The 17,445-nt window shown below is 39.2% G+C and overlaps 1 protein-coding gene across 4 annotated transcripts in view; it reads right to left on the bottom strand.

The window, feature by feature from the left end:
- Positions 1–17,445, bottom strand: part of LOC126859232 (serine/threonine-protein phosphatase 2B catalytic subunit 2-like) — a 121,866-nt gene that overhangs the window by 50,321 nt on the left and 54,100 nt on the right. For all 4 annotated transcript variants that reach the window (XM_050610293.1, XM_050610290.1, XM_050610291.1 and 1 more), the window contains exon 3: positions 3,548–3,672. In XM_050610293.1, the coding sequence (XP_050466250.1) occupies positions 3,548–3,672 (125 nt within the window). The remainder of the gene's footprint in view (positions 1–3,547; positions 3,673–17,445) is intronic.

Here is a 17,445-nt window from a genome sequence, read left to right as displayed (position 1 = left end):
TAATATTTTTTAAATTAAAATACAGCGCTCATATTCTTGTAAATTGATATTATCTTTTTCAAAGTATTTTTCCGTATTTATATACTGTATATACCCCGGGGCTATTTCCACTATTAGAAGTACTCTTGGAATTCTTTAATTGAAATATCAGCCAAGAGAGATATCGGTTAAAACTTTTTTCGATTCATAAACGTTTGTATTATTTAGAAACAGTAGCATGCGTCATTATTTCTTTATAAACATTTTTCATAATATTTTAGCTATATTTCCAAGAATTTTAATAATAATTTTAATATTTTCTATTTGCTCTCTCTCTCTCTCTCTCTCTCTCTCTCTCTCTCTCTCTTTCTCGATGTTACTTGATATTCTTAACACAACAAAGAGATATTACGTTAAATAAAAAATTATTACGTGCATATGATTTACGCACAACGATTGAAACGAGAATTTTGTATAAAAAGTAATGGAAAAATGTAATAAAAAATAAAAAAAGACATGTTCATAAATTTAGACAGACCTCGAGTAATCTTAAATTTTATTTACTGTGAACTATGAAAATACACTTCAAGTGCGAAAAATTATTTGAAGGAATTTGGAGAAAATTCCTCACTACCAGCGAGGATGTGATTTTCGAGAGCACGCGGAATAAGGTTTTCAAACAAGCGGACGGAACCTGTTCTCGTCAGCGCTTGCCTCTTCTCTTTAAGCCTTCGGATCCTCCCTTTACATCCCCTTTTCCCGAACAGACTCTCCTCGGATGATCAGGAGCGAAAGTTTCTCATCTAACGTGTCGCCGTTAGAGAAAAGACTTCTGAGGAGGAGTTATCCAAGCATATCGCATATAAAGAAAGTATCGATCTCACAGAGATTCAATGTGCTCGCCAGGCATATACATATACATGTAGATAAGATTTACACGCACATAGATATATCACTGCGGTATTTGCATCGCGCGTCTCTTCGAGGATCTAGCCTCTTAAAACACGAGACGAACTCCTTTCTTCGCGTGAGCCAACGAAGGGAGCATCCTTCGAAAGGATCGAGGAGCACCTTCTCACGAACAGCCGCGCGACAAAAAGCTCTTTCATACGAGGTTGCACACGCGGCACCGACCGATTTATAATGCCATTTACAATCGGGAATCCCGGAAGAGGGGTGGTCCATTTTCTTCGCAAGAGAGATCCGAGCATTGTTCCGTAAAATAAGAGAAGCGCGCATTCCGCTTCGCTCCGTCTCGTGTCTCCCGTGAATAGATCGGCTGCGCGCACCGAGAATCGTAAATACGATTGAACCCATATCTGTTCGCGCACTTCGGCAAAATTATCCTCCAAGCGAAGAGAGGGATACGAACCATTCACTCGTCTTGAGAAATTCCGTAAATTATTTCCTCGAATCGAGAAAATGGAAATTATACAGTTCAAGAAACAGACAATTTGTCAAAAATGAAAAATTTCGCTTCAATAATATCGAATAAACTTAATGAAGAAGATACGATGAATATATATAAAATATTTAACATAATATATATATAAAAATATTTAATATTTATAAAAATAACTCGAATGTAAAAAGACGTTTATTTCATGTAAGACCATCTCCGGTCGATTTTAAAGGGAATGCTGAAAGACATCAAGTTCGCTCCATCATTCATCCTTTTCTGATTAGAAACAGCTATTCACATATGGTTTTAAGCTGTCGGCATTCGCGTGCGTTATAAATCTGACGTAACTCATACGTGTTTCGTAAGAAACACGGCATGCTGCATCGTACATTATTCAGAATTCACGAAGACGCATCTCGATCTGAATAACGGCAACCGTGGAATACATCAAGAGGTTTTCTTAAAAGGTGCCCTCTCCCTCCTGTCGCGCTTGCGCGAGCTCTCTTGTACCTCGCGGAAAATATATTTAAACCTTGATACGCGCAGCTCGCCACGTGTAATACCACGTACAATATTGGATTGTCCCCCATTCCTTTGCGAGTAAATTTTCACATTTTACGACAAAGATTGCTGCGTAAAATCCAATGGCTTTCGTTACACACAAGTTGAAAGGAAATAATAATTTTATGGAGGTCGTTTTCAAAAATGTGACACGAGAATGAAAATTTCTGAATAACTAGAAATTATTTTTAAATCGTTCATCGCATTTCAAATTAACTAGAACAAACTGAAAAATATCCGCGGAAAATTTATATCTTCGAGGAAGAAGGGATAAATTTTAGAAAAGATAAAGTCTTCGGAATATTCAGAAACTTTACCGTCAGCATTGAAATTGCAGTACCATCGACTTTTCTCGAAATATACAGCTCTGAGATTGCATCCTTCGCGAGATATATCTGGTACGCGTTGTCACTGCGAAATTTCATTTTGTATATCGCGCGGTTTACGACGATCTCGTAGTAAAAAACTTTGTAGTTTCTTTCCCCTGTCTTCCGGTTACGGAATTTCTTGCAAAGGGAAATTGTTCGTTACTTTAGCGCCGTAAAAATTTCACAAGATTGCGAAAGGAGCATCACTCGAGAGATGCCGTTCGCTACTTGGATGCAGGAGATCCCCTCGTGCATTCTCTTGTTCCAATGGCGCAACGCAGGAAATATTGCGTTATATCCGACATGAAACGTACACCCGTTCGTGACGAATTTTTATCTCGTTAAATAGACCGTTCGCGTCGGATCGAAGCTCATTATTCCGTGCATGCTCCGAAATTGCATTGAGGAAAGAGCGCAATACTCCACGTAGCGAATGCACTCTGCACGTGTACGCAGAGTCTCTTTCTTTCTTAACTATTGCTCCGTATACGAAATAGATATTTTCTTTGCTCAAGAAAATCTAAAATCGTATTTACCCGTTGCGATGGATATCGAATTGCTACATTTGGCAAAACAGAAAAACGCTCAACAAAGAAATAAGTTTTATAAACGAGATTCGAAGTAGAGCAAACGAAAGAAAAGAGCAAAATAGTAAAATCTCGCCGATATTACTTGTCGATTCTTTTTTAAAATGCTTCTCTCAAATGATATTACTTCGATCACACATATACAATGTCGAGAAAATGTATTTAGAATTAATTATTCGCCTCTAAAAGTCAGAGATTTTCCAAGAGGACTTATAGACCATTAAATTGCAATTTTAATCATCTACCTTCAAATGTCACGACATTCACGACATTCGCGACTGTTTTTATCAAAGCAAGCTTCTAATAAAATAAATGCTTTTTCTACCTTCGCTGCTCGAGCTGGATAAACAGGCGTGACTCTCAACGATATTTAATAAGTAATTAATCGAGACGAGCGTTAATTGTCAGGGAGTCGGTTAATTAAGTAGTATAATTACCGATTAAATTAAACGTATAAATCCCGAGGTTTTCCTCTTTTTTCTCCCTCTTCAGAAATCAGAATAAAAGTAAACCTTTATTGATAATTGCATTGTAGCTGTGCCGATATATTATAAACACGATTAACTTTTAATTGTTATTGTGTGATGAATAATTAAGAGAGCGTGGCAAGTAATTTGTGATGGCATGCCTTTTCTCTCTCCTTTACTCACCTCGATACTGAAATAACCCCTGTCAACGTAATCGCCCAGGAAGAGATATTTGGTGGAGGAAGGTGGACCGCCCACCTCGAATAATTTCATCAGGTCGTAGAACTGTCCGTGAATATCACCGCATACTGAAATCAAAGTTAGATGGAAATTAGACGAATGAAAGAGACAGCGAGCATTTTAAAGGAGAAATTTAGGAAAGGACTAATTTGCGAAAATTCTGTGTCGCAAATTGTGTAACACGCCAATATTCCTCCGAAACATTTAATTACGCGAGACAAAAGCGCCATTCGAAAAAGATACTGGAAATTAGCCGGCGCGCGATTAATATAGCGCGATTAAAGCGCATTTTGCATCGAATATATAGACATTGGCGACCCTTGAGAGTCGGTAAACTTGTTTGCGAACGTTTCAAAGTGAAATTACGCTCCCGTGTCTCGTAGAGGATACGGGGCGAAGCGGAGAAACGTTGGGAAACTTCAAGTTCTCGAAACCGAGAACTATTAGCGACCAGAGCCCACAAGTGACTTTGAAGTCGCAGTTACTTTGGCGCTTCGCTATTCGTTTCCAATATTGTCTCGCATTGTGTTTGCGTTTGCCTTTACAAAATTATATACATATATTTATATACAACCGATGTTATAATAATCGATCATCGTTGCATGCTTATAAAGTCAAAGTATCAGACAATAAAATAAAATTACCAAGGTCTGTGCTTCTCTTGATTTTTTCTTTTTTTTTTTTTTTATTTAAACGTCATTAATACATCGTTATTAATAAAGATAGCAAATTGAGATACTTTTTAATATTTTCAAAACTTGAAATTCTAAATAATACAAGGAGCGAAAGAACTTTGAAGACACGTAAAAAATGTATCGCAAAGTAACAGAGAGAAAGTATGACACACGCTTGAGAGAAAACGGTAAACTGTTATACACGACGATAAATGAAGGTCCATAAACACATTGTAACACAGAAACTTAGTTTTCCGCCATCCAGCGGAAACTATCGGAGGTATAGACACATGTGTATGTGTGTGTGTGTATGCGTACATAACATCATATGGCTTATGACTATCAACTATTTTTATTATTCACCGCGTGCAATACGTTACGCCAGTGTTTTCGCAACATTTTCCAATACCGTTCGTTACAGAGATGCAAACCAATAAAATCGCTTTCAACTATGCAGTCTCGTCCGTTGTGTAATAATCAAGTGAAAAAGCGATCTAGAAAATTCAGCTTTACACTTGGCTCACGCACACGAAAATCGCGCGAAATCTACTGACGTGAGGAAAATCGCAAAACCTCCTATCTGATGAATTAAAAAAAAAAATTCCTAAGCCACGACGATCTCTCCATTATTCGTCGTTTATTGAAAAATTTTGCATAAATCTTTTCAAACGCGTATCAATGTATAACCGGCGTGTCTCTCGCGCGATGAACTTTATTCTTCTATCGGTTTACAAAATTTTTAATACGAAGACAAAGCGTTCGTTTCCGAGAGAAAAAGAGCCTTAGCGTTTACATAAAATATTATCGTGGTGGAACAAAGGTGGACGAATAGCATCGACGGAGCTTTTTGTTCAACACGCGGTGATATATCTTGCGTTAATACGGGTCGGTGATGTCCGGAACTGGGACATCGTCGCGCATGTAAAGCAGCGAGATGTGAGGCAGTGAGCTGATGGCACGTGAGGATAGAGATCTATAAAGATAATTGAATCGAGACTATATTAACGTATAACGAAACGGTGTAGGAGCGGCGGTGAAAGATGACTAAAATAAAGTCGGCGAACGGACGGATGTATCGGACAAATCTCGCGATAACATCCCGTGAACATCCAATAAATGATCGACGTTCGAAGATGAATCTTACGATTTTATGACGTTTAATTTCTCATCGCTCATATTCCGGCGAGAAGATTGCAAGGGGATTAAAATCAGATCTCAAGAATAACGCGAATCTACGAAAGCATCTGCATTTGCGTTAATTAAGCATCTTATAATATCGTTAATTCTCGCATCGTATATATTACGCAAATTAACGACTCCTACGGAAAATGAGATAATTTTCCGCGCTCGTGTTTTAAAGAGAGTGACGAGAAACGCGTGGGAAGAGAGCTACTCTCGAGACACGGCAAAAGAATGAGAAGAAACTGAACTTTATCCTGTAGTTTTCACTCCCCACTTCCCTCCTTCTCCGCGGTGCTTGTACTACCTTTCCCTTCTTACTCTTCGTTTCCTTTTTATTCCCAATGTTTCCTACGAAGAGCAAACAGGACGTGAGCGCAAACGTCGTAGTGGTATAAATAAATGATGCTTCGCAAACAAGGAGATAAAATATTTTGCTCGAAAGAAACATTATCGATTTACTTTACACGCGTACTCCTTGCACAAATTACTAATTTTGTAAATACGATAAAAATATATCTTTGTAGAAAAACTTGTGCAATTTTTCTTCCCAAAGTTTTTTTTTCGAATTACATTTTCCATCTTCGAATACGCTCGTATCTTTCGTATCCCTCTTAATTTCCCATTTCCGTAAATCCATCATTTACGTATTTAAGTCGGGAGTATAACGTGAGAGTCTTGGGATTACGGCAAGAAGTAATTTCAGCAACGGATAGCACTGGCGCAAACCGAGACTGAATATTTCAGACAATTCCCGCATGTATTGGCTTGGTTTGGCTTCTCCTCCCTTCTCTCCCTCTCTCTCTCTCTCTCTCTCTCCGAGTCGCGTTAATTATTCGCCATGCGGATACTGTAGGATACGTCACAAGCGAAGCAAGAACGTAATTTCGGCTTGGCCAGCAGTGACCGAACGATGTTACGTTACACACTAGTCTATTGGCTCAGCGGCTTTTGCCAGTGTGTGACGCGCCATGTGAGCCAACTAAATTTTCACAGGAACCGGAGCTTATACAGGATACAGCGTATACATATGCTATATACAGCGCTACTCATGTGTATCCGTGCAATCGTGGTCTAATTATTTAAATCACGCACGTCGATTGGAACGGATCGATGCGAGTGTGTACACTCGTTGCGTTAAAACGTACGTGCGTACCTCGTCGCGTTTACGCAATTAAATCGCCAGAAAATACGTGGCTTTTCCATTACGCGCGATGACATTTTTCCCGGCGCTGAAAGATAGCTTCGAAACATATAGTACCTAAGTAGCAGCTTCTCCTGAATCCTTATATTCCTTATAATCGAAGTTGGCAAAGTCAGCTTCAAACTCCCCGAGACGATTTACGTGAATGCGTGCTTCGCGGAGGCTCGCATTCTGGGAGCCGAGAGTAATACACTTGAAGGGCGAGACACGCGTGTTTCGCTAATAAGAGGAGAGGTTTGCGGTCGGCAAAGTGAATTAAACGGATATTCGCCGCGACAAGGATCACCGCTAAGTAAGCACGAATTAACATTGCCGAGAGAACATGCCAAAGTTAACGCGAGACGTAAACGGAGCCAGGAGACACCGCCTAGGTCGAATGCCGATCCATTACTCGCTTATGTGTAGCGTTTTGATATATTATCCCGGAAATTCATCTTCCTCCCCTCTGTGTTGAGCAATTTCTCCGTTTCGTAATAAAATAAAATGAGGAAAAGTATTTTAACGATAGAACGAGGAAACTTTGTGGCAATCCTTTCATTCGTCACGAATTTCGCGGATGAATAGAGTTTCACAAAATTGTGCCGCAAAATAGAAATTATCTCATCTTTTATGGATTGTTACGAGATTACTGCGAGATTAATTCTTTTCACAAGAATAGAAAGTAACTCCGTTCAATTCTGTGAAATTAAAATTAAAAATTAAAAAAAAAAATAAAATAAAACAAAATCTCGAGCCGATTTCTTTATGGCATTTCCAGCCACCGTATGATAACTGCGCCGTTTTTTATTTATTATTTGAAAATTTAACGAGACAAACTTTATCTCGCGATTGGTATACTTGATGATTAGGATCGCGCCGATATCCACAAATAATACCGCAAATAATAAGGTTGCCACATTGGTTGCATCGTATTTTTATTTTGATCCGATTAAACAGCTGCGGCCAACGACGACTTCTATCCGCTGTTTAATAATCGGTTTGCAGTTAACAGTCTGCCCATCGTGGCGTTAAAGCGGATTTCGTCATGTGGCTCTCGTTGATTATCGATAAGCTCCGCTGGCGTTTCCGTTCAAACAGCAGAAGGTCATGGATGGCCGCGTATGCGCTTTTAAAAGCTCGCGACTCTGTCTCCTCCCTCCTTTTCTCTCTCTCTCTCTCTCTCTCTCTCTCTCTCTCTCTCTCTCTCTCTCTCTCTCTCGCAATTTATTCGGCCCGTAAAATTTACAGCTCGTCGACAGTAACAAATCGCTAAGAAATTTTTTGGGGTAAATATATCGCAGTTCTTATATCACGGGTATTACACGATGGATGTCATTGTCTTACACAAGCATATTATGTACATGTTATAGATGTGTGCATGTATGACTTTACAATGCGTTTGTCACTCTTTTTTTTTTTTTGTCATAGATATTTTATCACTTTTACTCTAACGGATATACGTCTTTCTCGTCCGTGCGCACGAGTTTTTTACTTATTTCATTTATGACGCGCAATATAAGTCAAATAGGTATAACAGGCAGGTAGAATATAAGCCTCTTTCGGCCCAAGTCTCTTGGAGTACAAGCTCTGTTTTAGGGGCAATATCCATCGCGGGGAAAGTAGCAAACTGCACAGTATGTTCGTTGAACGAAGTAACCGACTACAAGGCTACGACAACGACAACGACGACGACGACGACGACGACGACGACGACGACAACGACGATGGTCTCGACTGTGAAACGGTGCATAAAAATGCACTTACTTAACCGCATATAAATCGATCCTCTCGCTGTTTACGCCGCTACAAGATGGTGCATAAACTCACCCTTCCTCCCTCCCCCTCCCCCTCTACACTTGCGATCGCTCGGTGTGACGATAGCGGATAGTGTAATACCTCCGTGAAGGGAAACACGATGTTTCTAACGTGAACGGGGACATGGAGACATTTTTCTCATGGATAATGCGTTGTGTAATCGCGTCGCTATTGGTATATTTTTGATAAATGACGTTGTGAATAGCAACGCGAATACCCAAGGTATTAGATGTAATACATTGTGTTAGATATAATCGGATATAATATATCGCGCGAGAAAATGTTGTGGAGTTTTTCCGACGCCGATGCCGTGGAATAATGCGAATGGATCCTCGGCAAGACAATCGCGTACGATTTTCGACAATTGAACGATTTTTACGTGTCGCGATTCGCGATGAGAGCTTCTCAATGACGTTATTATTCCGCCGCGTGTTCGTATCGCGGATCCAAGCTGCAGGATCTTACATACACACTCGCCGCGAGGACACGGCGTTTACGATTGCTTTATTAAGAGATTCGAGACACGTACGCATGTAACTCGGCATCGTAACCCGACATCCGTTGCACGATGCAGTTAACCCATATAGCGGCGGAACAACCTCGCATGGGAGAGACTACGTCTTCGTTAGCTAGACGCCATCGATAACGACAGCCGCAACTGCGCAAAACCATAAACCGTAAGAAGCGTAACGGAAAATGAGATTCATCTCCCTCTAGTTATGTTATCTTCGTAAACTCTGCTCCGATATAGGAGAGAATTCTTCTAAATGTTGCAATTACAGAGAAAATCAAAATCAAATAACAAAAGTAACTCGTATTATATATATTTTATCACATTTATTATATTGAATGAATTATTAAAATGTTTCCTAATATTCTCCTTGCTATATTTAATATTAAAATATTGTTTAAGAAAAAATGTATATTTTATTAAAAAAATTTGTTATATATATGAAGGATATGTTATAAATTTTTAAAAGTATCAGAAATATATATATATAAATAAAAATATGAAATAAATTACTAAAATGCGTATTATATATATTTTACCATACTTACTATATTGAATGAAATTATTAAAATGCTTCCTAACATTCCCTTCTCGTTATACCTAATATTGAAATATTGTATATATATAAAAATATGTCTATTTTATAAAGGAAATTTGTTATATATATGGAGGGTATTACAAATTTTTAAAAGTATCAGAAATATATACAGATAAAAACTTGTCAAATTTATTATATGACATAAAGAAAAAACTTATATAAATTCATTTTATAAAACTACTAGTTCTTTTTACAAAAAAAAAAAAAAAATATTGGCGAAGTAAAACGACAAAGGTAAGAGAAGATACAGAAGAAATTAAATTAATTTTTTAATCTAAAAAAAAGATGGAATACACTTTTGTATCCTCTATCTTATCAGAATTTTGATAAACATTATCTTCAATATCCTTAGTGAGGGATATGATTTGCTCAGAGCATAAACTTGCGTTTCTCACATTGCTACGAGCTGTTATATCTTACTTTTGTCCATGCGACATTCGCAGCGAAATCGAAAAAAAAAAAGAAAAAAAAAATAGATTCCCAGGTCGAGCGCGATCGTGCACCCGAAAACAATCGTGACTATTTACGGGCGTGCAAGAGAGGAGAGACCGTCTCCTGGGGAATTCTCCATCGTGCGGATGGTGGAATGCGAGCTCGCTAGGCAGCTCGGAGCTATTTCGGCCGTGATTATTTCGCGATCATATAAATCTTTCCCCTGGCGATGAAACACCGGGGACACAGCCTGACAATTTAAGTTACACGACAAGAGAACTAGTTTCTCGCCGTTGAAGAACAGCCGAAGATCTCGCATAGAAACATCTTCTTGGCATACGCGTTTATTTATTTAGTCTGAGGGTTTAAAGATAAATACTTTCTGCTGCTTATTCCTTTCATTGCAGCGATACGTAAAGCTCATGTAAATAATATATACTCGCAATGCATGCGTTTACAAACTCTGTAAGTGGTTTCTCTTTTTCCCGAGATTAATCAATGAATATGACATAAAGAAAAAACTTAATATAAATTCATTTTATAAAACTACTAGTTCTTTTCACAAAAAAAAAATATTGGCGAAGTAAAACGACAAAGGTAAGAGAAGATACAGAAGAAATTAAATTAATTTTTTTAATCTTAATGTTATGTTATTCATTGAATAATCCATAAATAATATTATAATAATATTCATTGATTAATATCAAGTAATTAAATAAAAATTCAAATAATTTCTAAATTTTCTTTTCAAAGATATAGTACGAGTTATCTATACTTTATATCGATCGTATTACGTCAATTTGCGCAATTCAGATATCAAAGTCATACCTAAACGTTTCCACAGTGCGCTGTTATGTCAGCCAAATTCCCCGAGCGACTCTTACAATTAGTTTAAGCAACATGTAAGTACAGTAGCTTGGACAATTTATGCTGCTCCAGCACTTCCATTTTCCGCCCACGAGAGCCCCTTTAGGACAGTCTCCTGTATTTCTATCACGTACGATAGGTAAGTAACTGCAGATCGTACGCGTTCGGGAGGACGATCGTCGTTATGTGACTGTACGACACCATAAATTCAACACCCCGCGTCATCGTATTTTCGGGTGATTCTTGACGCTTAGCGAAATGAGATCGGGGAGATATAAGCGAAATTTTATGACTATTCCCACGATGAAAGGTGCCGAAATGTAGGTTGATGAATAAATCATATTCAGCGTTTAAAAATTAAACAATATATATATATATATATATATATATATATATATATATATATATATATATATGATTTTACTGCAAAAGAGGATAAAAAGAGATTCCTATATAGATCTCAAGGAAATAATCTCCGCGACAGCCATTAGCCTTCGAACGGGACTTGTCTATGATTTCTAAATTTGACATCAGTGACATCGCGTGTCGAGGGCTAAGCGCCCTATCAGAAAGGAATGAATGAATAATTTCAAGCGCTTTTTGCCGTTCGCGCCGAGGGCGGTTTTGCGGCATGCATCGCTGTCTTTGCCAGGGAAAATAACGTGCCGAGCGAGAGGATCAGCGAGAAGGAGGAGAAAGCGCGAGTCCGAGCGTGTTTTGTATGCCGTGAAGATAAACTTCGGGCCGAATGAGCGCCGCGGGCAATGCGTGTTGCAGCGTTCTCCTACGGGTTGCAGTTTTAGATATTTTTTCTTGCTTTCTAGCCAGGGATGTGCAATAACAATCTATGCGAGAGAGAAGGAGAGAGAGAGAGAGAATAGCGGAAATTCAAAATGATCGCGCTATTGGCCTCGGATTTTGCCTGGTTATGCCTGGCATGCTTTTTTACAGGTTTGTCCGCGGGATCTTTTAACGCACCGTCGCGCGTTCTGCGGATATTTTTTCAAATTTGAGGTCGCAAAAATAATCCCGCGGCTCGTGACAGAATAATGACAAGAACGGGACGTTTCGAAAGCGACCGCTCTTCCCGCGATGAAATTATTTCAAATGTTACTGATGAGAAAAAAAAAAAAAAAAAACATTTTCCACTATCACAAATTTGTACAAATATGCGAGTTAATAATTGAGCAAAATGCAAGTTGAAAATTACTCGTTAACTTGTATACACTGGATTCGTCGCAACGACAACAACAAATAAAAATAAGTAAATACGCGTGGACGCGATGCTCGTATACAGTCATTTAATTAAAACATTAGCAAATTAGTATTGGTCGGTAAACAAACTCTCGTAAAGTCCGAGCTTTCCACAGCTTCTCTCGTGTCGAATTCTTTCTCTCTCTCTCTCTTTTTTTTTTTTTCTTTTATTACTCACTTTGATACTCGTGATGGATGAAACGACGAGTGATCGCCAAAGCAAATTCGGGTATAACGAGCTACGAACAGCGGCGTTCGCCAGTAGGCTTTTTTTGATCCCGAGTCGAAAAATTCGAAATTTTTCGACACCAGCGGTTAATTACGTAATGCGAGAGAGCGTGCAGCTCTCGAAAACGAAATAAATTGGCCAAAATAATAGGGGAATAAATTAGAACACGCGCGGCGATATGTCTCATCGCAGTGACGTATTTAAATTGCCATTCACGCATCCCTATTTATCTCTTCTATTCTCTACTACTGTTCTCCGTTTCTCTATTTTTGTTGCGCATAAAACAGAAATTATCATAGCCAAATACGATTATACATGGAATTTGTCATGATATTAAATTCTTCAATCTTACGCGCATTCGATACGCGTATCGAAGCTGGCTTCGTCAAACATCTTTGGCAAACCGCGTAAATTCTCTTCAAGGGGACGTATCGCGTTATACGGGCAATAACACGTGTGAGCTCTTCTGTCTAATCACGTATACATCAACGTGGGTGGACGTTCAGGCTCATCATATATATATCTACAATCCGGCTCTCTCATCGCGTCGAAGGATTGCGAGCGGAATCGATTAATGTCTAAGAGAGAAAGAGAGAAAGAAAGAAAAAAGAAAGAGAGAGAGAGAGAGAGAGAGCTGAAAAGAGGATGCGGCTCCGATAGGAGTCTAGGTTAATGCCTGACATAGTTCGTCCGCAGATTGATTTTCCGACACGACACGACGTGCGACGCGGCCCGGAATATTACGAAAAAAAGAAAGAAGAGGAATGAGTTCCAAATAGATTACACCATTAAAAATTCCTTCCTCATCTAAATGTAAACATAAGTGCAAGAAAAAAAGCAAATTCTGTAGTAATCAGAGGTAGTATTAATTACAATTAATTATTAGCAATTTCTGTTTTTTTCCAATTTTTTGTTGGAAAAAAATAGTTTTACGAAATCTACTGATAATAAGAGAAAAAAATACTAATGAGTCTTTTTTTGTTTAATTTACAATATTATGCCGTAAATATAATAATAACTAATAAAGTGAAGAATTATTTATTAAGATTAGCAAAAAAGCTTTAATCGCTTTACATTAGTTTTATATAAAATCGCCTATTACTAGCAAATTATCGTAGAGATACTTTTTTCTCCTGTTTTTCATAAAAACTCTTATCTCCCGCTTAATTTTCCCCTTTATTATAGGCTATTGAGAGAGTTTCCTACCGATTAATATATCGTTGCATGTACTTATTGATACTGGCAGCTCACAGGATATTAAAAAAAAACATAATTGAGTTACTTTCGCCTTACTTTCTTATTACTTACACGTGCGTTATATCACGGTACACGATATATAATCGCATAATTATTCCTTGTTATTCACAACGCAGAAAAAACACATAGATAATGGACCTCTGATTTTATCGAGCCGATACAATCGGCTGGGAAATTATCGAAAGGCTCACAATCAGCTGGCATACGTTCAACCGGAACACGATCGATCGAGACGGAATCGGATTCCTCGCGCGCCGATCCCGACCGACTAAATCATAACAAGTCTCCGCATGCCGGACGGAGAGATTCACGCGTGTCTCGCGCGACGTGGCGAGATATCTAATTTCGAGCGATTTATGACTCGCCAAGAATGTGCGTCCGGGCCGCGCCGTTAACGCGGCCCTTCTCCTTCCCCACCCCCACCCCCGCCCCGCCCCTCCCGAAAAGTTCGTGCAAGCCCGGCGCTAAAGATAGGCACGCGTGGCCATCGACAGCGCGCATATCAAAGCGGGAACACGATTGTTCGCGATAAAAAATAGATGAGTCGGAAGATACGTAACGCGCGCATCTCGCCACCTTTCTCTTTCCTCTCTCTCTCTCTCTCTCTCTCTCTCTCTCTCTCTCTTTCCTTTTCGATCGTGCCGCATTACAAATTCACGACTTAATTACTGAAATTACGCGCTACACCTCGAGTTTAAATCAAGCCCCTTCTTATGTCCCTTTCGCAGGATCCGACGTGCGCGAGAGAACAAGCTACCCATCTTTCACATGTGATAACGCCATATAAGCCGCGCGACTGTGAACCCTCGTTTGACCGATGGCAATTTCTGAATTATCCCTGGACCCTCTCCCTTCGAAGGAAAATACCACGGTTGTCTGTCGACGGTCTGTCCGCTTTGGCCCTTTTCGTCGTTTCGCAGCGATTCAACTTGACCTCTGGGTGACATTTCTATGCCTTGACCCCGGCAGTGGCAGAATCCACGAATCGTCCAGCTATTATTCAATGACATATGATGTGCTTAACCGTCGAATGTGTAATGGTATCTCTATCAGGTGTCACATCTACGAATCCTCTTGTAAAGATTATCGAAGATAAAGGGTAAGACGAGCATATGTGACGGAAGAGAGTGACTCTTACGGTAATCATCGATAAAAGAAGAATTATTATATGCCTCCATCATTTCCTTTTTTCGAAAGAAAAACGATGAGATTTGAACGTGAAAAATTATCCACTTCCTCCAAACGTTCTTATATCGCTAACGTAAACTCCTAAGATTTTTTGCGAAAGATAAAATTAAATACAAAAAAAAAAAAAACAAATGATCTCGGACAATGAGAACCGCTGACGGTAAACTGCATAGCGACTGATACCCGAGGGGTAGCATCTGATGAAAACGAGCGGCGTCGTTTTCCCTTTACCGCATCACACAAGCGTGCGGTCCTTTTACCACCCTGCCGAGCGTGCGGAACGCGCCGCGCGTCCATATTGCGTGAAACGCGCGGCTGAGGGCTGAGCCGAATGAACTCTCTACCGGGGCTGAAATGTAATCAAACGCCGTCGGGCTTATATCGAATGACCGTGGAAGTGCGCGAAGCGCTCAAACGCGTGCAACGGCCGATGAATACTGGTGGTAACGACCGAACAGTAGAGTCGCGAGAAAATGACGCTTCGCGACAAAATTCAAAGCTTCAAAAGCTTTTTACGGACTGATCTTTCGACAAAATATCATCTCTCGAGTACGCAATAAAATATATGTGATTTCGTATTATTCAAGAATGCATTTTATTCGTATAAATACACGTCGAATATGCACGATCCTGAAATATTGCCAAGTCTTTCTTAAGAAAAATCTCAGAGGAATCTGTTGAATATTTTTTACAATTTGTCATCCAAACATGTATATCGTATTTGCAATTTTATAAAGAAAAAAAGACTGATAATTTAAATTTCTTCTCTAAGCAATATTTTGAATTTTATGATATATTTAATGCATTTTAAGAATAAAATACAATAAAATTTTTAATTATTTTTATTTCGACACTTAAATATATTTCTTTAACCAATCTAGAAAATTTCGAAATATATCGTGTGTCCCTCAAATTGTCACATATTCTTCGAAACAAATTCCGATAAAAATGATGCATTTCAAAAACATATGATCGATTTGGATCTGTCCGAGAGCACTTTTTCCCAGTGCTATTTTTTTAGTAAAATATTGCACATTTCGCTATAACTCGACTGCTGTCGAGTCATGGAATGATCGATGAAAAGAATCTATACAGATCTCTCTCAGCAATCTCCGTTTCCCCCGTGACAAGTTGATAACGCGTCGTTCCCGCGCGTTATGCCAAGTGAAATAATTCATTTCACTCTGCCAATGACTCGCGCAAATTACACCGTTACACTTGCCGTGTGATGTGATCGCTCATTATGTCATCTGGCAAAGGTAAGTAGGTAACGATCATGCATTGTAGCCGACACCGACAATGTCGCAGTAAAACGTAATCGCCTCCTACATTCTTCTCGTCGTAAAATCGGCGAAGGGATCTCCTTTAAAGTACACGGATTTCCATCCGATTTCTGTTGTAAAACTACCGTACTCACATTTCCCGCTGAATAATACAATCCAATAAATTTTCTCACGACATTTAGCTCGACACACGAGGGCAAGGGAAAATGACGGAGCCATTGGGGGGAAGAGAGAGAAACGCTGGGCGATGATGAAAAAAGATAACCGATCGATACGTCGCGCGATCTTGACGCCTTCAGTACGCCTGAATATTGCAGCTGTCAAAATAGAGTTCTTCGAAAGCGAGTCCCGAGTGTCTTATTAGCGTCTTATTGAGAGACGAAAAAATTGATTTGGACTTTAACTGGGACAATTGGCAGCGACATTTTTATATCATCTTTATATTACCGCTGCAATATCTCTCACATTTTTTCAGCGCGTGTCAAAGCTACTCATTTTTTATGTTTTTAATGTATACCTCTCGCCCCATTCTTAGCATTCTGCCCGAAATAGTTATTCTTCTTATCCTCTGGCAGGGAAACGCAAAGACGAGAATCTGACACGTTCCATAAATGATGTTCTTCCGTCATCGTCATCGCGCGGCCTTGCTTCGATGAATACGCATTCTCTGATTTCTAATGAATCCGTGGAGGCAAGCTCGTCACACAATTATATGCGTCAGTCGAGCGAATTACTTCTTTTTCAAAGGAAGCAATTGTGCGCGCATAGACTTGCTTTTGAGGGAAAAAAGAGCTCGCCCCGATATGTCCTTGTATACAAAATCCTTTATAAGTATATAAAGTCGCTATTTCGAGTATTATCCAATAGTCTAATTAACATGACGGAATTAATTAAATTGCAACTTTCTATCGGTTGGATGTAGCTAACGCACTGTTTTGCTCCAAAATAAAAGACAGTTAAATATTAAAAAAAAAAAAAAAAGAAGAAATATTTAATATTAAATGCCGCTTAAAAAGAAAATTAAAACTCGAGTAAAACGCTGACTATGTATTTAACATCTACCGGGATCGCCAGCGAGATAAATCGACAATATGTAACTTCACTCTCTCGTCCAACCGGTTTCGTTACAGCGCGCTGTAACGTCGTCGTGCTCGCTCTTCGAAAATTACATTGCGTGTTGAAAGAAGCGTAGTTAACGAGACTCGGTCTCACCGCCCCTTAGTCCCTCCGGTCGAGCTAACGAATCGCTCGTGCGATTTATTCGCGACGTACACGAAAAGAAATTTGCCAGATTATGCGGCGAGATCCGCGAGACCGTTCGTCTGAATTTTATTTGCATCGTACGTCGGCTCGGCACGTAGATTAAACGAC

Source organism: Cataglyphis hispanica, chromosome 3, assembly GCF_021464435.1.
Source record: "Cataglyphis hispanica isolate Lineage 1 chromosome 3, ULB_Chis1_1.0, whole genome shotgun sequence".
NCBI classification, from domain to species: domain Eukaryota; kingdom Metazoa; phylum Arthropoda; class Insecta; order Hymenoptera; family Formicidae; genus Cataglyphis; species Cataglyphis hispanica.
The sequence above is the reverse complement of the archived record's forward strand: the minus strand, read 5'-3'. Positions and strand labels throughout refer to the sequence as shown.